This window comes from Hypomesus transpacificus, unplaced genomic scaffold (genome assembly GCF_021917145.1).
Source record: "Hypomesus transpacificus isolate Combined female unplaced genomic scaffold, fHypTra1 scaffold_61, whole genome shotgun sequence".
Taxonomy (NCBI): Eukaryota; Metazoa; Chordata; class Actinopteri; order Osmeriformes; family Osmeridae; genus Hypomesus; species Hypomesus transpacificus.
In genome coordinates, this window is record NW_025814034.1 from 1042321 (window position 1) to 1057156 (window position 14836).

At 50.6% G+C, this 14836-nt stretch overlaps 2 protein-coding genes across 3 annotated transcripts; one reads left to right on the forward strand and one right to left on the reverse strand.

The window, feature by feature from the left end:
* Nucleotides 1-6: 6 nt before the first annotated feature.
* On the reverse strand, nucleotides 7-10389 carry LOC124465891 (atrial natriuretic peptide receptor 1-like). Its single transcript, XM_047017531.1, has 23 exons — nucleotides 10319-10389; nucleotides 10028-10142; nucleotides 9735-9867; nucleotides 9472-9604; nucleotides 9017-9121; nucleotides 8436-8538; nucleotides 8111-8256; nucleotides 7797-7869; nucleotides 7537-7675; nucleotides 6877-6963; nucleotides 6593-6736; nucleotides 6298-6419; nucleotides 5045-5183; nucleotides 4766-4814; nucleotides 4293-4394; nucleotides 3951-4070; nucleotides 3535-3628; nucleotides 3327-3414; nucleotides 2949-3088; nucleotides 1897-2049; nucleotides 1501-1599; nucleotides 1213-1304; nucleotides 7-1088 (listed from the first exon to the last, which is right to left on the reverse strand). Exons 1-23 carry the CDS (start codon nucleotides 10352-10354, stop codon nucleotides 903-905), a joined length of 2598 nt encoding a protein of 865 aa, XP_046873487.1. The 5' UTR covers nucleotides 10355-10389; the 3' UTR covers nucleotides 7-902.
* Nucleotides 10390-10825: 436 nt separating this feature from the next.
* Nucleotides 10826-14768, forward strand: prelid1b (PRELI domain containing 1b). Of its 2 annotated transcripts, XM_047017570.1 has the most exons (7): nucleotides 10826-10980; nucleotides 11319-11438; nucleotides 11648-11817; nucleotides 12131-12356; nucleotides 12488-12592; nucleotides 13100-13178; nucleotides 14162-14768. In XM_047017570.1, the coding sequence occupies exons 3-7, from the start codon at nucleotides 11726-11728 to the stop codon at nucleotides 14260-14262; spliced, it is 603 nt and encodes a 200-aa protein (XP_046873526.1). In that variant the 5' UTR covers nucleotides 10826-10980; nucleotides 11319-11438; nucleotides 11648-11725; the 3' UTR covers nucleotides 14263-14768. The 2 variants fall into 2 exon arrangements, with proteins under 2 accessions (XP_046873526.1, XP_046873525.1); XM_047017569.1 differs by lacking the exon at nucleotides 11319-11438.
* The last annotated feature ends 68 nt before the right edge of the window (nucleotides 14769-14836 follow it).

The following is a 14836-nucleotide window of genomic DNA, read 5'->3' on the forward strand; positions in this document are numbered from 1 at the left end:
CAGGAGTAGAGTTAAGAACTTTTAATGACCCAAACAGAAGAACAACACAGGACCTAACCCTAACCTGGTGAGGACAACACGAGCAGGGGGAGAGAGAGAGGGGAGAGAGAGCTTCACAACAGTGGAGGACCACTATGAGAACAGAAAGAGAGGGCTCCTGGTTTTAACCAGAAGGACTTAGCACTAGTCAGTTCGCAAACAAACATTTGAAATGACCCAAGTGAAAAAAGACTTACATCTAACTTAGATGTATTACAACCTTTTAGCTTGGGAACTACTATAGATACAGGAAGTTCCAGCATGAAGGGGGTTAGAGTTCAGGGGTCAGGCAGGGTATAGCATGAAGGGTTAGAGTTCAGGGGTCAGGCAGGGTATAGCATGAAGGGTTAGAGTTCAGGGGTCAGGCAGGGTATAGCATGAAGGGTTAAAGTTCAGGGGTCAGGCAGGGTCTAGCATGAGGGGGCTAGAGTTCAGGGGTCAGGCAGGGTCTAGCATGAGGGGGTTAGAGTTCAGGGGTCAGGCAGGGTCTAGCATGAGGGGGTTAGAGTTCAGGGGTCAGGCAGGGTCTAGCATGAGGGGGTTAGAGTTCAGGGGTCAGGCAGGGTATAGCATGAAGGGTTAGAGTTCAGGGGTCAGGCAGGGTATAGCATGAGGGGGTTAGAGTTCAGGGGTCAGGCAGGGTCTAGCAGCAGGTCGTGGTTGAGGAAGCCTGGCATGGAGGAGCATGAAGGGTTAGAGTTCAGGGGTCAGGCAGGGTCTAGCATGAGGGGGTTAGAGTTCAGGGGTCAGGCAGGGTCTAGCATGAGGGGGTTAGAGTTCAGGGGTCAGGCAGGGTCTAGCATGAGGGGGTTAGAGTTCAGGGGTCAGGCAGGGTATAGCATGAGGGGGTTAGAGTTCAGGGGTCAGGCAGGGTCTAGCAGCAGGTCGTGGTTGAGGAAGCCTGGCATGGAGGAGTACAGCTCTCTGTCACTGTCAGGAACCACAGCAGGCTTCTTACTGGACACCCTGGAGGGGTCCTGGTAGGGGTCCTTACAGGACACGGACGCCTGCTTCCCCTCTAGCCAGTAGGTCACCATATCCCCCTTACCCTGGGGGAGAGAGGGGGGGAAGGGAGGAAGGAGGGGAGGGAGGGACAATATTTGATCCATGTAAAACAGAAAGGCAGAACTAGAAGTTGCATCATCTGAAGTTACAGTGTGTGTGTGTGCTGACCTTGACCTGGAGCATGCCTCTGCAGTTTAGCACGTAGCCTCCTATCTCCTCCAACAGGTAGAATGTACCGGAGCTGCACTGGATCTTCAGGGCTGAGGACACACTTCCCTAGCGTTAGCTTCCTATGTCTCTGCCATAGACATCCTACTGTCATTGAGATTCATATTTCCCTAGCATTAGCCACTGCTGAAGATGGTCTCTTCCCTAGCATTAGCATCTGCCTCCATTCTAATAGAGAGCCCCGTGTTCAGTGTGCCAGCCCTTCCCTAGCAAGCGCTAGCTCCTCACCCTCGCTGGTGGACTCCATCCTGGAGGCTGTGTTGACTGTGTCTCCAAACAAACAGTAGCGAGGCATCTTGGTGCCGACCACACCAGCCACAACCGGCCCTGCAACACACAGCCAGGAGCATGGGCGTGTGTATGTTACCTGAGTGTATTTGCAGCAAGGTGTTGGGTTTTGTGTGTTACCTGATTTTATACCAGCACGTATCTGCAGCAGGGTGTTGAGTGTGTGTGTGTTACTGTGTGTGTGTGTGTTACCTGAGTGTATACTAGTGCTTATCTGCAGCAGGGTGTTGAGTGTGTGTGTGTGTTACTGTGTGTGTGTGTGTTACCTGAGTGTATACCAGCACGTATCTGCAGCTGGGTGTTGAGTGTGTGTGTTACTGTGTGTGTGTGTGTTACCTGAGTGTATACCAGCGCGTATCTGCAGCAGGGTGTTGGGTTTGTGCGGGATTCTGAAGCTGCGACAGACAGCCACCAGATCCAGAGCCATGCTGCAGATCTCAGACGCATGCTGGATGCCGTTCTCCTTAGGTACACCTGACACCACCATGTCTGCTCTCTCACAGAAACACACACATGAGACACACAACAGAAACACACACATGAAAGACACACAGAGAGAGCCAAGGGGAGATGGAGATGCTCTCTCACAGAAACACACACATGAAAGACACACAGAGAGAGCCAAGGGAAGATGGAGATGCTCTCTCACAGAAACACACAGATGAAAGACACACAGAGAGAGCCAAGGGGAGATGGAGATGCTCTCTCACAGAAACACACACATGAAAGACACACAGAGAGAGCCAAGGGGAGATGGAGATGCTCTCTCACAGAAACACACATGAGAGACACACAGAGAGAGCCAAGGGGAGATGGAGAGACAGATGGAGAGAGATTTAGAGGTTGATGAATAGAGAGGGAGAGAGAAAGAGTGGTAGATGGAGAGAGGTAGAGAGAGAGGCCTAGAGAGGTAGAGAGAGAGAGGCATAGAGAGGTAGAGAGAGAGATGAAGAGAGAGAGGCATAGAGAGGTAGAGAGAGAGATGAAGAGAGAGAGGCATAGAGAGAGGTAGAGAGAGAGGAACAGAGAGGAACAGAGAGGTAGAGAGAGATGAAGAGAGAGAGGTAGAGAGAGAGATGAAGAGAGAGGTAGAGAGAGAGGCATAGAGAGAGAGAGAGAGAGATGAAGAGAGAGGTAGAGAGAGAGAGGCATAGAGAGAGGTAGAGAGAGAGAGATGAAGAGAGAGGTAGAGAGAGAGGCATAGAGAGAGGTAGAGAGAGAGATGAAGAGAGAGGTAGAGAGAGAGGCATAGAGAGAGGTAGAGAGAGAGATGAAGAGAGAGGTAGAGAGAGAGGCATAGAGAGAGGTAAAGAGAGATGAAGAGAGAGGTGGAGAAAGAGGCATAGAGAGAGGTAGAGAGAGAGATGAAGAGAGAGAGCCAGACTCACAGGCGTCCCCTATGGTTTCCACCTTGTAGACGTCGTAGTTGTCTATGATGTCATCGAAGGTTGTGTAGAGCTTGTTGAGGAAGTCTACAACCTGGTAGGGAGTACTGGAGCTGGAGAGGTGGGTGAACCCCACGATGTCACTGGAGAGACGGGGAGGAGGGAGGGAGTGAGTAGAGAGGGAAGGGGAGGAGAAGGAGGAGAGGGAGGGAGGGAGGGGGAGGAGGGAGGGAGGGAGGGGGAGGAGGGAGGGAGTGAGTAGAGAGGGAAGGGGAGGACAAGTAGGAGAGGGAGGGGGGGAGGGGGAGGAAAGGGGAGACAGGCAGGGGGAGGAGAGGGAAGAGAGGGAGGGGGAGGATGGGAGAGGAGAGGGAGGATCACCTGAAGAAGACGGTGGCGCTGACGAAGCTCTGGGCCTGAGAAGGTTTCCCCTGCCTCAGGTCATCTGCCACCTGACGAGGCAGCATGCCTACACACACACACACACACACACACACACACACACAGGTGTCCAGAGGATCACACACACATGTGTGTGTGTATGGGGTGTGTTTATGGGGTGTGTATGTGTATGGGGTGTGTGTCTTACTGTACAGCAGCCGGTCTGTCTTCTGTTTCTCGTGCATCAGGTCCTGGGTCCTCTCTGCCACCAGTACCTCCAGGTGCTTACTGTACTTCTCCATCTGCAGGGCCAAGGTCAACACCAGGGGCAACACCAGGGTCAACACCAGGGGCAACACCAGGGTCAACAACAGGGGCATCACCAGGGGCAACACCACGGTTAACACCAGGGTCAACACCAGGGGCAACACCAGGGTCAACACCAGGGGCAACACCAGGGGCAACACCAGGGTCAACACCAGGGGCAACACCAGGGTCAACACCAGGGGCAACACCAGGGTCAACACCAGGGTCAACACCAGGGGCAACACCAGGGGCAACACCAGGGGCAACACCAGGTTCAGGTCATGTGGAGGTCATGTGGGGGTCGTGTGGAGGTCATACCAGGTTCATCATCATGTCCACAGGGCTGACTTTGTGAGGGTTGATCCTCTGGACGACCTTCCTGATCTGCTCAAATGCCGGCCGGTGGGCGGGGTTATGAGAACGGCAGCGCCTGATAAGCTACGGAGACACAGAGTTAACCAATCAGCTTCCAAACACACCCAGACCTGACCAACCAGCTTCCAGACACACCCAGACCTGACCAATCAGCTTCCAGACACACCCAGACTTGACCAACCAGGTTCCAGACACACCCAGACCTGACCAATCAGCTTCCAGACTCACCCAGACCGGACCAATCAGATTCCAGACACACCCAGACCTGACCAATCAGCTACCTACCTCCACGTACTCGGCAGGGCAGGGACAGGTGTTGTCTGTCTTCCCTGAGATGAGCTCTGGCAGGGGGGGGCACCAAGCACACTCCAGAGAGGACTCCTCCACCTGGGGGGCAGGGAGGGGAGGCAGGAAGGGGGGCAGGAAGGGGAGGGAGGGGGGCAAGGAGGGGGGCAGGGAGGGGGGGCAGGAAGGGGAGGAGAAGGGGAGAGATTGGAAGCAGGAAAGATAGTTATTTTTAGTGGGTGGTGATGGGACGGTGTTGGCATGGTGATTGGATGGTGTTGGCATGGAGATGGATGACCAGCAAGATGTCGGATGCCATGCATGTTGCCGTATCGATTTAAACAGTCCCTGTGTCCACTGATGAATGACCTTTGACCTTCACCCACAGACATGACCTGTGAGATGAGGACTTGGGTCAGCCAGGATGTCAGGGAACCAACACGAGAATGACACACACACACACACATACTTACAGGGACAGGGTCGCTGCGAGTAGCGATCTCCAGCAGGATTATGGAATAACTGCAAAAATACAGAAGAATCTGTACATCTGTATTCATGTGTGTGTGTGTACCTGAACACATCTCCAGGCAGGGTGTGTGTGTGTGTACCTGAACACATCTCCAGGCAGGGTGTGTGTGTGTGTGTGTGTACCTGAACACATCTCCAGCCAGGGTGTGTGTGTGTGTGTGTGTGTGTACCTGAACACATCTCCAGGCAGGGTGTGTGTGTGTGGGTGTGTGTGTGTGTACCTGAACACATCTCCAGCCAGGGTGGGCTCCAGGTTGCAGTTGTGACACTCAGGGGGCATGTACACCTCCTGTAGTCTCTTCTGATAGGTCGTCAGGGGCTCAGCCAGGTCCTCTCTCCGATAGGTGGACAGCCCGTAGTCTAGGTGGAGGTTTCCAAAAAGAGGTTTATGAAAAGTTGAAAAAAATAATATGTTATATATTTCGAATGTATACCCAAATATACAGGGGGAAGAGGTAAGATGGGAGGGGTCAGTTTAGTTAGGTTAAATAGTTGAGTTAGTTTAGTTTGTCAGTAGATAGTTTGGTATGAGTTAGTTTGGTATGAGTTAGTTTGGTGTGAGTTAGTTTGGTGTGAGTAAGTTTGGTGTGAGTTAGTTTGGTGTGAGTTAGTTTGGTGTGAGTAAGTTTGGTGTGAGTTAGTTTGGTGTGAGTTAGTTTGGTGTGAGTAAGTTTGGTGTGAGTTAGTTTGGTGTGAGTTAGTTTGGTGTGAGTTAGTTTGGTGTGAGTAAGTTTGGTGTGAGTTAGTTTGGTGTGAGTAAGTTTGGTGTGAGTTAGTTTGGTGTGAGTTAGTTTGGTATGAGTTAGTTTGCTGCGAGTAAGTTTGGTGTGAGTTAGTTTGGTGTGAGTTAGTTTGGTGTGAGTTAGTTTGGTGTGAGTTAGTTTGGTGTGAGTTAGTTTGGTGTGAGTTAGTTTGGTATGAGTTAGTTTGGTGTGAGTTAGTTTGGTGTGAATTAGTTTGGTGTGAGTTAGTTTGGTGTGAGTAAGTTTGATGTGAGTTAGTTTGGTGTGAGTTAGTTTGGTGTGAGTTAGTTTGGTGTGAGTTAGTTTGGTGTGAGTAAGTTTGGTGGGAGTTAGTTTGGTGTGAGTTAGTTTGGTGTGAGTTAGTTTGGTGTGAGTTAGTTTGGTGTGAGTAAGTTTGGTGTGAGTTAGTTTGGTGTGAGTTAGTTTGGTGTGAGTTAGTTTGGTGTGAGTTAGTTTGGTATGAGTTAGTTTGGTATGAGTTAGTTTGGTATGAGTTAGTTTGGTATTAGTTAGTTTGGTGTGAGTTAGTTTGGTGTGACTAAGTTTGGTGTGAGTTAGTTTGGTGTGAGTTAGTTTGGTGTAAGTTAGTTTGGTATGAGTTAGTTTGGTGTTAGTTAGTTTGGTGTGAGTTAGTTTGGTGTGAGTTAGTTTGGTGTGAGTTAGTTTGGTATGAGTTAGTTTGGTGTGAGTTAGTTTGGTATGAGTTAGTTTGGTATGAGTTAGTTTGGTACCTGTGATCTTGCAGACCCAGCGGTCGTCGAGGACACAGTTGAGGGACTTGAGGTGCCCGTGACACACCTTGTGCTGGTGCAGGTAGGCCACGCCCCGGGCGATATCTGTAGCAAAGGAGAACCTGGACACACACACAAATATACACACAGAAACACACATATACACCCATATACACACACACATATACACACACACACGAGTGTGAGAAGGGAGAAGTTCAGGGGTTTCTCCTCAGGTGTGTGTATGAGTGTGTGTGTGTGTGTGTGTATGAGTGTGTGTGTGTGTGTATGGTACCTGAAGCCCCAGTTCAGGGGTATCTCCTCATTTAGCAGCACGTCATTCAGACTGCCTTTGGGGCAGTACTCTGTTACTATGGCAACGTTGGGAACCTCCACACAGCCTCCGTAGAATTTACACAAGTTAGGATGGTCCAGCTCCCTGAGAGAGACACACTCAGAGATGGGTGTGTGTGTGTGAGAGAGAGAGTGTATGTGTGACAGAATGTGTGTGTGTGTGTGTGTGTGTGTGTGTGTGTGTGTGTGTGTGTGTGTGTGTGTGTGTGTGAATGTGTGTCTCACCTGACTTGTTTGACCTCTTGCCTGATGGACTTGGAGAGGGAGAAGGTTTTGGTGTGGATCCTCTTGATCGCCACAGATCTGCCATCACTAAGACAGAGAGGTGAGATCTGCCATCACTAAGACAGAGAGGTGAGATCTGCCATCACTAAGACAGAGAGGTGAGATCTGCCATCACTAAGACAGAGGTGAGATCTGCCATCACTAAGACAGAGGTGAGATCTGCCATCACTAAGACAGAGAGGTGAGATCTGCCATCACTAAGACAGAGAGGTGAGATCTGCCATCACTAAGACAGAGAGGTGAGATCTGCCATCACTAAGACAGAGAGGTGAGATCTGCCATCACTAAGACAGAGAGGTGAGATCTGCCATCACTAAGACAGAGAGGTGAGATCTGCCATCACTAAGACAGAGGTGAGATCTGCCATCACTAAGACAGAGAGGTGAGATCTGCCATCACTAAGACAGAGAGGTGAGATCTGCCATCACTAAGACAGAGGTGAGATCTGCCATCACTAAGACAGAGAGGTGAGATCTGCCATCACTAAGACAGAGGTGAGATCTGCCATCACTAAGACAGAGAGGCTCACATGGTGTGTCTGCATGGTGTGTGTGTGTGCATGGTGTGAGTGTGTGTGCATGATGTATGTGTGCTACCCACTACAGCCCAGTGAGTGTGAAGAGGTGTTTGCGGGAGGCGTGCTGGGTGGTGCAGGAGCTGAGCGCAGTCACACAGCTGGTGTTGGAGTCGCTATTGGCCAGAGGAACACTGATGACGCTGGTGGTCCTGGTCATCTGGTCTGGAGAGGGAGATAGTCAGCCTATTCCTCCCATCCCCTCCTCTCCCCTCCTTTCCCCTTCCTTCCCTCCCTCCCCTCCTCTCCTCTCCCCTTCCCTCCCTTTCTCTCCTCTCTTCCTCACCTTGTTTGATCTGTCCATATTCTATGATCCAGCTCTCGTCCCAGAACATCCTCTGCTTCTGGTACCTGAACCACTGAGACACACAGGAGAACAGCTTAGTGTGTGTGTGTGTGTGTGAGAGAGAGAGAGAGAGAGAGAGAGAGAGAGAGAGAGAGAGAGAGAGAGAGAGAGAGAGAGAGAGAGAGAGAGAGAGAGAGAGAGAGAGAGGAGAGACAGAGAGAGAGAGAGGGAGAGAGAGAGAGAGAGAGAGGGAGAGAGAGAGAGAGAGAGAGAGAGAGAGAGAGAGAGAGAGAGAGAGAGAGAGAGAGACCCACCATGGCAGTGCAGAAGAAGCTGATGCTGACCAGGGCAGCAGGCAGGCTGATGGCCAGCTTGATGGAGGTGCTCATGGGACACTCTCCACAGTCAGCAGGACAGGTGGAGCACTGCTCATCCTCCTCACACACACTGTTCCCACAGTCTGCACACACACACACACACACACACACACACACACACACACTAAGCTGTTACCACAGTCTGCACACACACACTGTTCCCACAGTCTGCACACACACACACACTGCTCCGTACGTGTTGCGGGCAGCACACACACACACACACACACACACACACACACACACACACACTGCTCCGTACGTGTTGCGGGCAGCACGGTGCTCTTGGCCTCCAGGGCCACCTGCATGAGTCCCACTCTGATGTGAGCAATCAGGGAGGTCAGCCCCACATGGGTCAGCACCACCTGCAGCACACACACCTTCCTGTTACATCACTTCCTGTTACACTGGGACTACATCTTACATCTCTGCCTGTTAACCGTTTACAACACGCCACCTTCTTATTCATTTACATTTACATTAGTCATTTAGCAGACGCTCTTATCCAGAGCAACTTACAGTAAGTACAGGGACATTCCCCCCGAGGCAAGTAGGGTGAAGTGCCTTGCCCAAGGACACAACGTCAATCGCACAGCAGGGAATCGAACCGGCAACCTTCTGATTACCAGCCCGATTCCCTAACCATTCAGCCACCTGACTCCCTCCTTTATTCATTGAGCAGCCCCGTTTATCTAATGGGGCTTTAAGTTAAATGTACTTGTATGTCAGTGCATGGGAGTGTGTGTGTGTGTGTGTGTGTGTGTGAGTGTGTGTGTGTGTGTGTGTGTGTGTGTGTGTGTGTGTGTGTGTGTGTGTGTGTGTGAGTGTGTGTGTGAGTCAGACCTTGGCAGTCCAGTTGGTCTGGGTCATCTTGCCAGAAGTGGAGATGGTGTGTGTGAAGATCTGACCGTCATCTGGAATCCAGGGACCACATATTCTCTCTGTAGACTGGGGAGAGGGAGGAGAGAGGGAGGAGAGAGGGAGGAGAGGGGGAGGAGAGAGGGAGGAGAGGGAGAGGGAGGAGAGAGGGAAGAGAGGGGGGAGAGAGGGAGGAGAGAGGGGGAGAGGGAGGAGAGAGAGGGAGAGGGGGAAGAGAGGCGGGAGAGAGGGGGGAGAGAGGGAGGGATGGATGGAAAAAGAAAGAAAAATAAGCAGAATTGATGAACTGATGCCTCTCGGCATGTGTGTGTATATGCATGTGTGTGTGTGTGTGTGTGTGTGTATATGCATGTGTGTGTGTGTGTGTGTGTGTGTGTGTGTGTGTGTGTGTGTGTGTGTGTGTGTGTGTGTGTGTGTACCATGTATCCCAGGGGGCAGGAGTGGATGTTGGCGTGGTGGATGCAGCAGTTGTCTTCGTTAGCATCTCTCCAGTTGGCAGGACATTCATGATCCTCACAGAAGCTCTTAGCTGCAGCTACATCCACAATGGAGCTGACACACACACGCACACACACACACACGCACACGCACACACACCAGAGAAGAGGTTATGTGCACCTGACAGATGTTACAAACACACCAAGAAGTTCACACAGAAACACACCACACACACCACACACACCTGTGTGTGAAGATGCTGTTGTCCAGGGCCCACTGGTAGAAGCTGTCCTGGGTGGTGACAGAGTAGGACACGTTAAACACCTCCCCAACCTTCACTGTGTCTGGTGGTCTGTCCACCCACGCCATCTCGAGCCCTGCACACACACACACACACACACACACACACACACGCACACATACACACACACACACACACATGCACACGCAATTGAAATAAAATCGAAAAGTAAAATGCCTAAGCATAATTGTCGATCTTTTCAAATTCGACTTTTTACATTTGAACATTTCACCAACCTCCGCAGTCGATCATGTTCAGCTCGTCAGGCTTGTCCAGGGGCCAACAGTCGTACTCGCTATTGTCCAGGTCGTGCCAACCAAATACCGGACTCCCAAACAGCAGTTCCGTAGCCTGGAAGAAAGGAGAAATTAAGGTACAAAAGTAAATACATGAAAAACACGAGTCGGTTCCATCCGTACAATTGTAGAAGACTTTTCAGCAAGTATTCAAACGGTTTTATCAATAAAGTCTTTGTCCGTTTCTATCAGCATTTTGGATGTGTTAGTAGACTGCTTAAGTTTACTGACCATGGCTAAAAGACAGTAACTTTTCAAATAAATCATATTTTCAAAGCGGATTTCTCATCTGCGTCTCTGACCGCTTACAGGCGCAAATGATGACAAGGATGAAGGGAGGGAGAGGGTGAGAGATGAGGGAAGGGGGGTGAGAGGATGAGGGGAGGGGAGGGGGGTTTAGAAGATGAGGTGAGGGAGGGTGAGAGGATGAGGGGAGGGGGGGGCGTGAGAGGATGAGGGGAGGGAGGGTGAGAGGATGGAGTGCGTTTCAGAAGCAATGTCCAATTACCTTCGAATATTAATCCTGATTCGTTCACTCCTCACACATGATGAAAAAAAAGCAGTTGATTTCACATTTAAAATGTTAACGGTGCCGCACCATGACGAAACACCATCCAGTATCTGTTTCGTGAAGTTAGCAGCGGTCATGTTTTTGTCGCGTTCTTGATCACAGCGTTTTTAGGTGAACAGCGACATCCTCTGGACAAGCCAGGCAGCTACAGCAGCTGAACCGCCGTGTTGTGTTCATTGAGAACGAGGTTTGACTGGCTAGACGTTGAGACCAGCCCCCCGTCTTTATGAAGATGGAAGACAACACACAGCAAAGAATACACATTTTAATATCGGGGAATAATCCCAAATTGAGATCGTCCAATTGATAATAAAAGTTTGAGGTATGTAGATTGTCCCTCTAATTCACTATGGAGTGCCTTTGTTTGGTTTTAGGCTAGCTAGCGAGCGAGCTAACGTCTATTTTGGGGACATCGCTAGCTAGCTGTCTATCTTTTCTAGCAGACTTAACACATACTATGATAACACTGACACGTATGAATGCCTTATAAGTCTTGAAGTACAATGGCTCCACTTTCGTATGTATTTATCAGCTATTGTTAGCTAGCTCGTCTCACGCTAGCTCGTCTCACGCTACGTTTGGTAACTAGACAAATGGCTAGCTGATTGGTCAGCTGAACTGTACGCAGTTACAGCTTCTAAGCAATCCGTCTTTCTCCAGCCAGGTTAGTACCATTCGGTAGCTATCTACCATTACCGAATACAAAACATCATCAACTCCAAGCCTAGATACAATGTTATCTGTCATCAAATCGTATTCAGCTACCTAACCAGCATCAAGGTGGGCAAGTTGTTAACAGACGGAAGTACGGATCATGATTACCGCAGTAGGTAAAGTTGTGGCGGTTACCTTACTCTCTCTTCCTCCCTCCCTCTTTCTTTCTCTATCTCTCGCTATCTCTCCATCTCCTCTTTCTCTCTCTCTCTCTCTCTCTCTCTCTCTCTCTCTCTCTCTCTCTCTCTCTCTCTCTCTCTCGCTCTCTCTCTCAGCTGTAACCAACAGCATTGTTTCCAGTGATGTTTAAAGCTGTCTAGCCCCACCTCCTTGGCTGTGTGTGTGGAGTGCAGATGGGGAAGTACTTCTGCAGTGAGACAGACATCCTGAGTGCCTGGGATCAGGTGCTGAGGGCCTTCTGGCTGCGCTACCCCAACCCCTTCAGGTGACACACACACACACTACCCCAACCCCTTCAGGTGACACACACACACACTACCCCAACCCCTTCAGGTGACACACACACACACTACCCCAACCCCTTCAGGTGACACACACACACACTACCCCAACCCCTTCAGGTGACACACACACACACTACCCCAACCCCTTCAGGTGACACACACACACACTACCCCAACCCCTTCAGGTGACACACACATTCACGCTCAACTCACTCACACAGCCCCTCCCTGTGTAGTTTGTGCTTACCTCTGACCCCTGACTTCTGACGCCTGACCCCTGACTTCTGACCCCAGCGCCCATGTCCTGACGGAGGACGTGGTGTTCCGGGAGCTGACCGCAGACAGGCGCTTGTTGTCACGGCGACTGCTGACCAAGACCAATCGCCTTCCTCGCTGGGCGGAGAAGGTATTCCCAGCACACCTCTCCAGGTGTGTCTACATTCTGGAAGATTCTGTGGTCGACCCACACACACGCCAAATGACCACAACCTCCTGGAACCTCAACCACAACACCCTGATGGTAAGACACACACACACAGCATTTCCACAACACCCTGAGGGTGACACACGCACAGCATTACCACAACACCCTGATAATGACACACACACTTCTATCCTTGTGCTTTAATGTGTGTGTGTGTGTGTGTCCAGACCATAGTGGAGAGGTGTGTGTTTCAGCAGGAGGCTGAGAAGACTCACCTGAGGAGGGAAGCATGGATCTCCTCTGGAGTCTATGGGCTCTCCAGACCTATCCAGGTACACACACACAGACACACACACACACAGCATGGATCTCCTCTGGAGTCTATGGGCTCTCCAGACCTATCCAGGTACACACACACAGACACACACACAGCATGGATCTCCTCTGGAGTCTATGGGCTCTCCAGACCTATCCAGGTACACACACACACACACACACAGCATGGATCTCCTCTGGAGTCTATGGGCTCTCTAGACCTATCCAGGTACACACACACACACACACACACACAGCATGGATCTCCTATGGAGTCTATGGGCTCTCCAGACCTATCCAGGTACACACACACACACACACACACACACAGCATGGATCTCATCTGGAGTCTATGGGCTCTCCAGACCTATCCAGGTACACACAGACACACACACACACACACAGACACACACACACACAGCATGGATCTCATCTGGAGTCTATGGGCTCTCCAGACCTATCCAGGTACACACACACACAGACACACACTTGATAGACCCTGGCTAACCCTCCCTTCCTCTCAGGAGTTTGGCCTGGCAAGGTTTAAGAGTAATCAGATGAAAGCTGTGAAGGGGCTGGAGCACGCACTCTCCAAACTGCAGAGTATGTACACGCACACACACTCTCACACACACACACACACACACACACTCTGTCTCTCTCTCTCTCTGTCTCTCTCTCTCACACACACACTCTGTCTCTCTCTCTCACACACACACCCTCACACACACACTCTGTCTCTCTCTCTGTCTCTCTCTCTGTCTCTCTCACCCCCCCCTCTCTCTCTCACACACACACCCTCACACACACACTCTGTCTCTCTCTCTGTCTCTCTCTCTCTCACCCCCCCCCCCCCTCTCTCACACACACACACACACACACACACTCTGTCTCTCTCTCTGTCTCTCTCACCCCCCCCCCCTCTCTCACACACACACACACACACACTCTGTCTCTCTCTCTGTCTCTCTCTCTGTCTCTCTCAGCCCCCCCCCCTCTCTCACTCTCTCTGTCTCTCTCTCTGTCTCTCTCACCCCCCCCCCTCTCTCACACACACACACACACACACTCTGTCTCTCTCCCTGTCTCTCTCTGTCTCTCTCACCCCCCCCCCTCTCTCACACACACACACACACTCTGTCTCTCTCTCTGTCTCTCTCTCTGTCTCTCTCACCCCCCCCCCCTCTCTCACACACACACTCTGTCTCTCTCTCTGTCTCTCTCTCTGTCTCTCTCTCTGTCTCTCTCACCCCCCCCCTCTCTCTCACACACACCACACACACACACACACTCTGTCTCTCTCTCTGTCCTCTCTCTCTGTCTCTCTCTCTGTCTCTCTCTCTGTCCTCTCTCACACCCCCCCCCTCTCTCTCTCACACACACACACACACACACACACTCTGTCTCTCTCTATGTCTCTCTCTCTGTCTCTCTCACCCCCCCCCCCCCTCTCTCACACACACACACACACACTCTGTCTCTCTCTCTGTCTCTCTCTCTGTCTCTCTCACCCCCCCCCCCTCTCTCACACACACACACAGTCAGTGTCTCCACACCTGACCGGTTCCTCCTCTCCTCCACAACAGAGATGCCCCCCTGTCTCCTTGGCGACCAGGAATCAGACAAGCCAAAGTCCTTGCCGCCATCAGCCGCCTCGACTACCCAGAAGCCTCAGCAGTTTGCATGACCCCTGACCCCAACACTTGCTGGTTACACGCCTCTTTATTTCCAGTATATCTGTATCGACCAGAGCTAACACTCAGGAAACACTTCAATGATCATTCATACTTTATTATTTTTTCATTATTGGTTTTCATAGTTGTATCTGTGACATCTATTTTTAATATATATAAATGTAATTCTGCAGAGTTATGATTAGCCTATGTTGAATTTGAAACTTGTCTACTTTAAACATGTTTGTGCAACTGACAGCGCATGCCTCATCAGAGCTAGTCAGCAGATCGCTTTATCAGTTACAAATCTCATATCAAGTGTTCTCCTTCTGCCACACTCCCGTGTGCTTGGGAAACACAAACTTGTGACTAGAGAGAAGCATTAAATAAAATAGTTTAATATGAGCAATATCAATAATGTGGCCGCCTCGGCATTTAGCTACAAATATTGAAGATGATGTCCATTAGACGTTTTATACGTTGCGTAGAAAAGGATAAAATAAAAAGGATTAAAGTAGCAGATTGTTGTGCGTGTGTGTGAGTATCAACACTACGTTGTCTGATTGTGTTTGGAAAACCAGAGAAGCG

Bases quoted from the DNA above. Each gene is read 5' to 3' on its own strand.
- LOC124465891 (XM_047017531.1), bottom strand. From the start codon at position 10,354: ATGATTTATTTGAAAAGTTACTGTCTTTTAGCCATG. The intron at 10,143-10,318 runs GTCAGTAAACTT...CCTTTCTTCCAG, and splicing joins GTTACTGTCTTTTAGCCATG to GCTACGGAACTGCTGTTTGG. The intron at 3,089-3,326 runs GTGATCCTCCCT...CCGTCTCTCCAG, and splicing joins AGCGCCACCGTCTTCTTCAG to TGACATCGTGGGGTTCACCC.
- prelid1b (XM_047017570.1), top strand. From the start codon at position 11,726: ATGGGGAAGTACTTCTGCAGTGAGACAGACATCCTGAGTGCCTGGGAT. The intron at 12,357-12,487 runs GTAAGACACACA...GTGTGTGTCCAG, and splicing joins TCAACCACAACACCCTGATG to ACCATAGTGGAGAGGTGTGT. The intron at 13,179-14,161 runs GTATGTACACGC...CCTCCACAACAG, and splicing joins CGCACTCTCCAAACTGCAGA to AGATGCCCCCCTGTCTCCTT.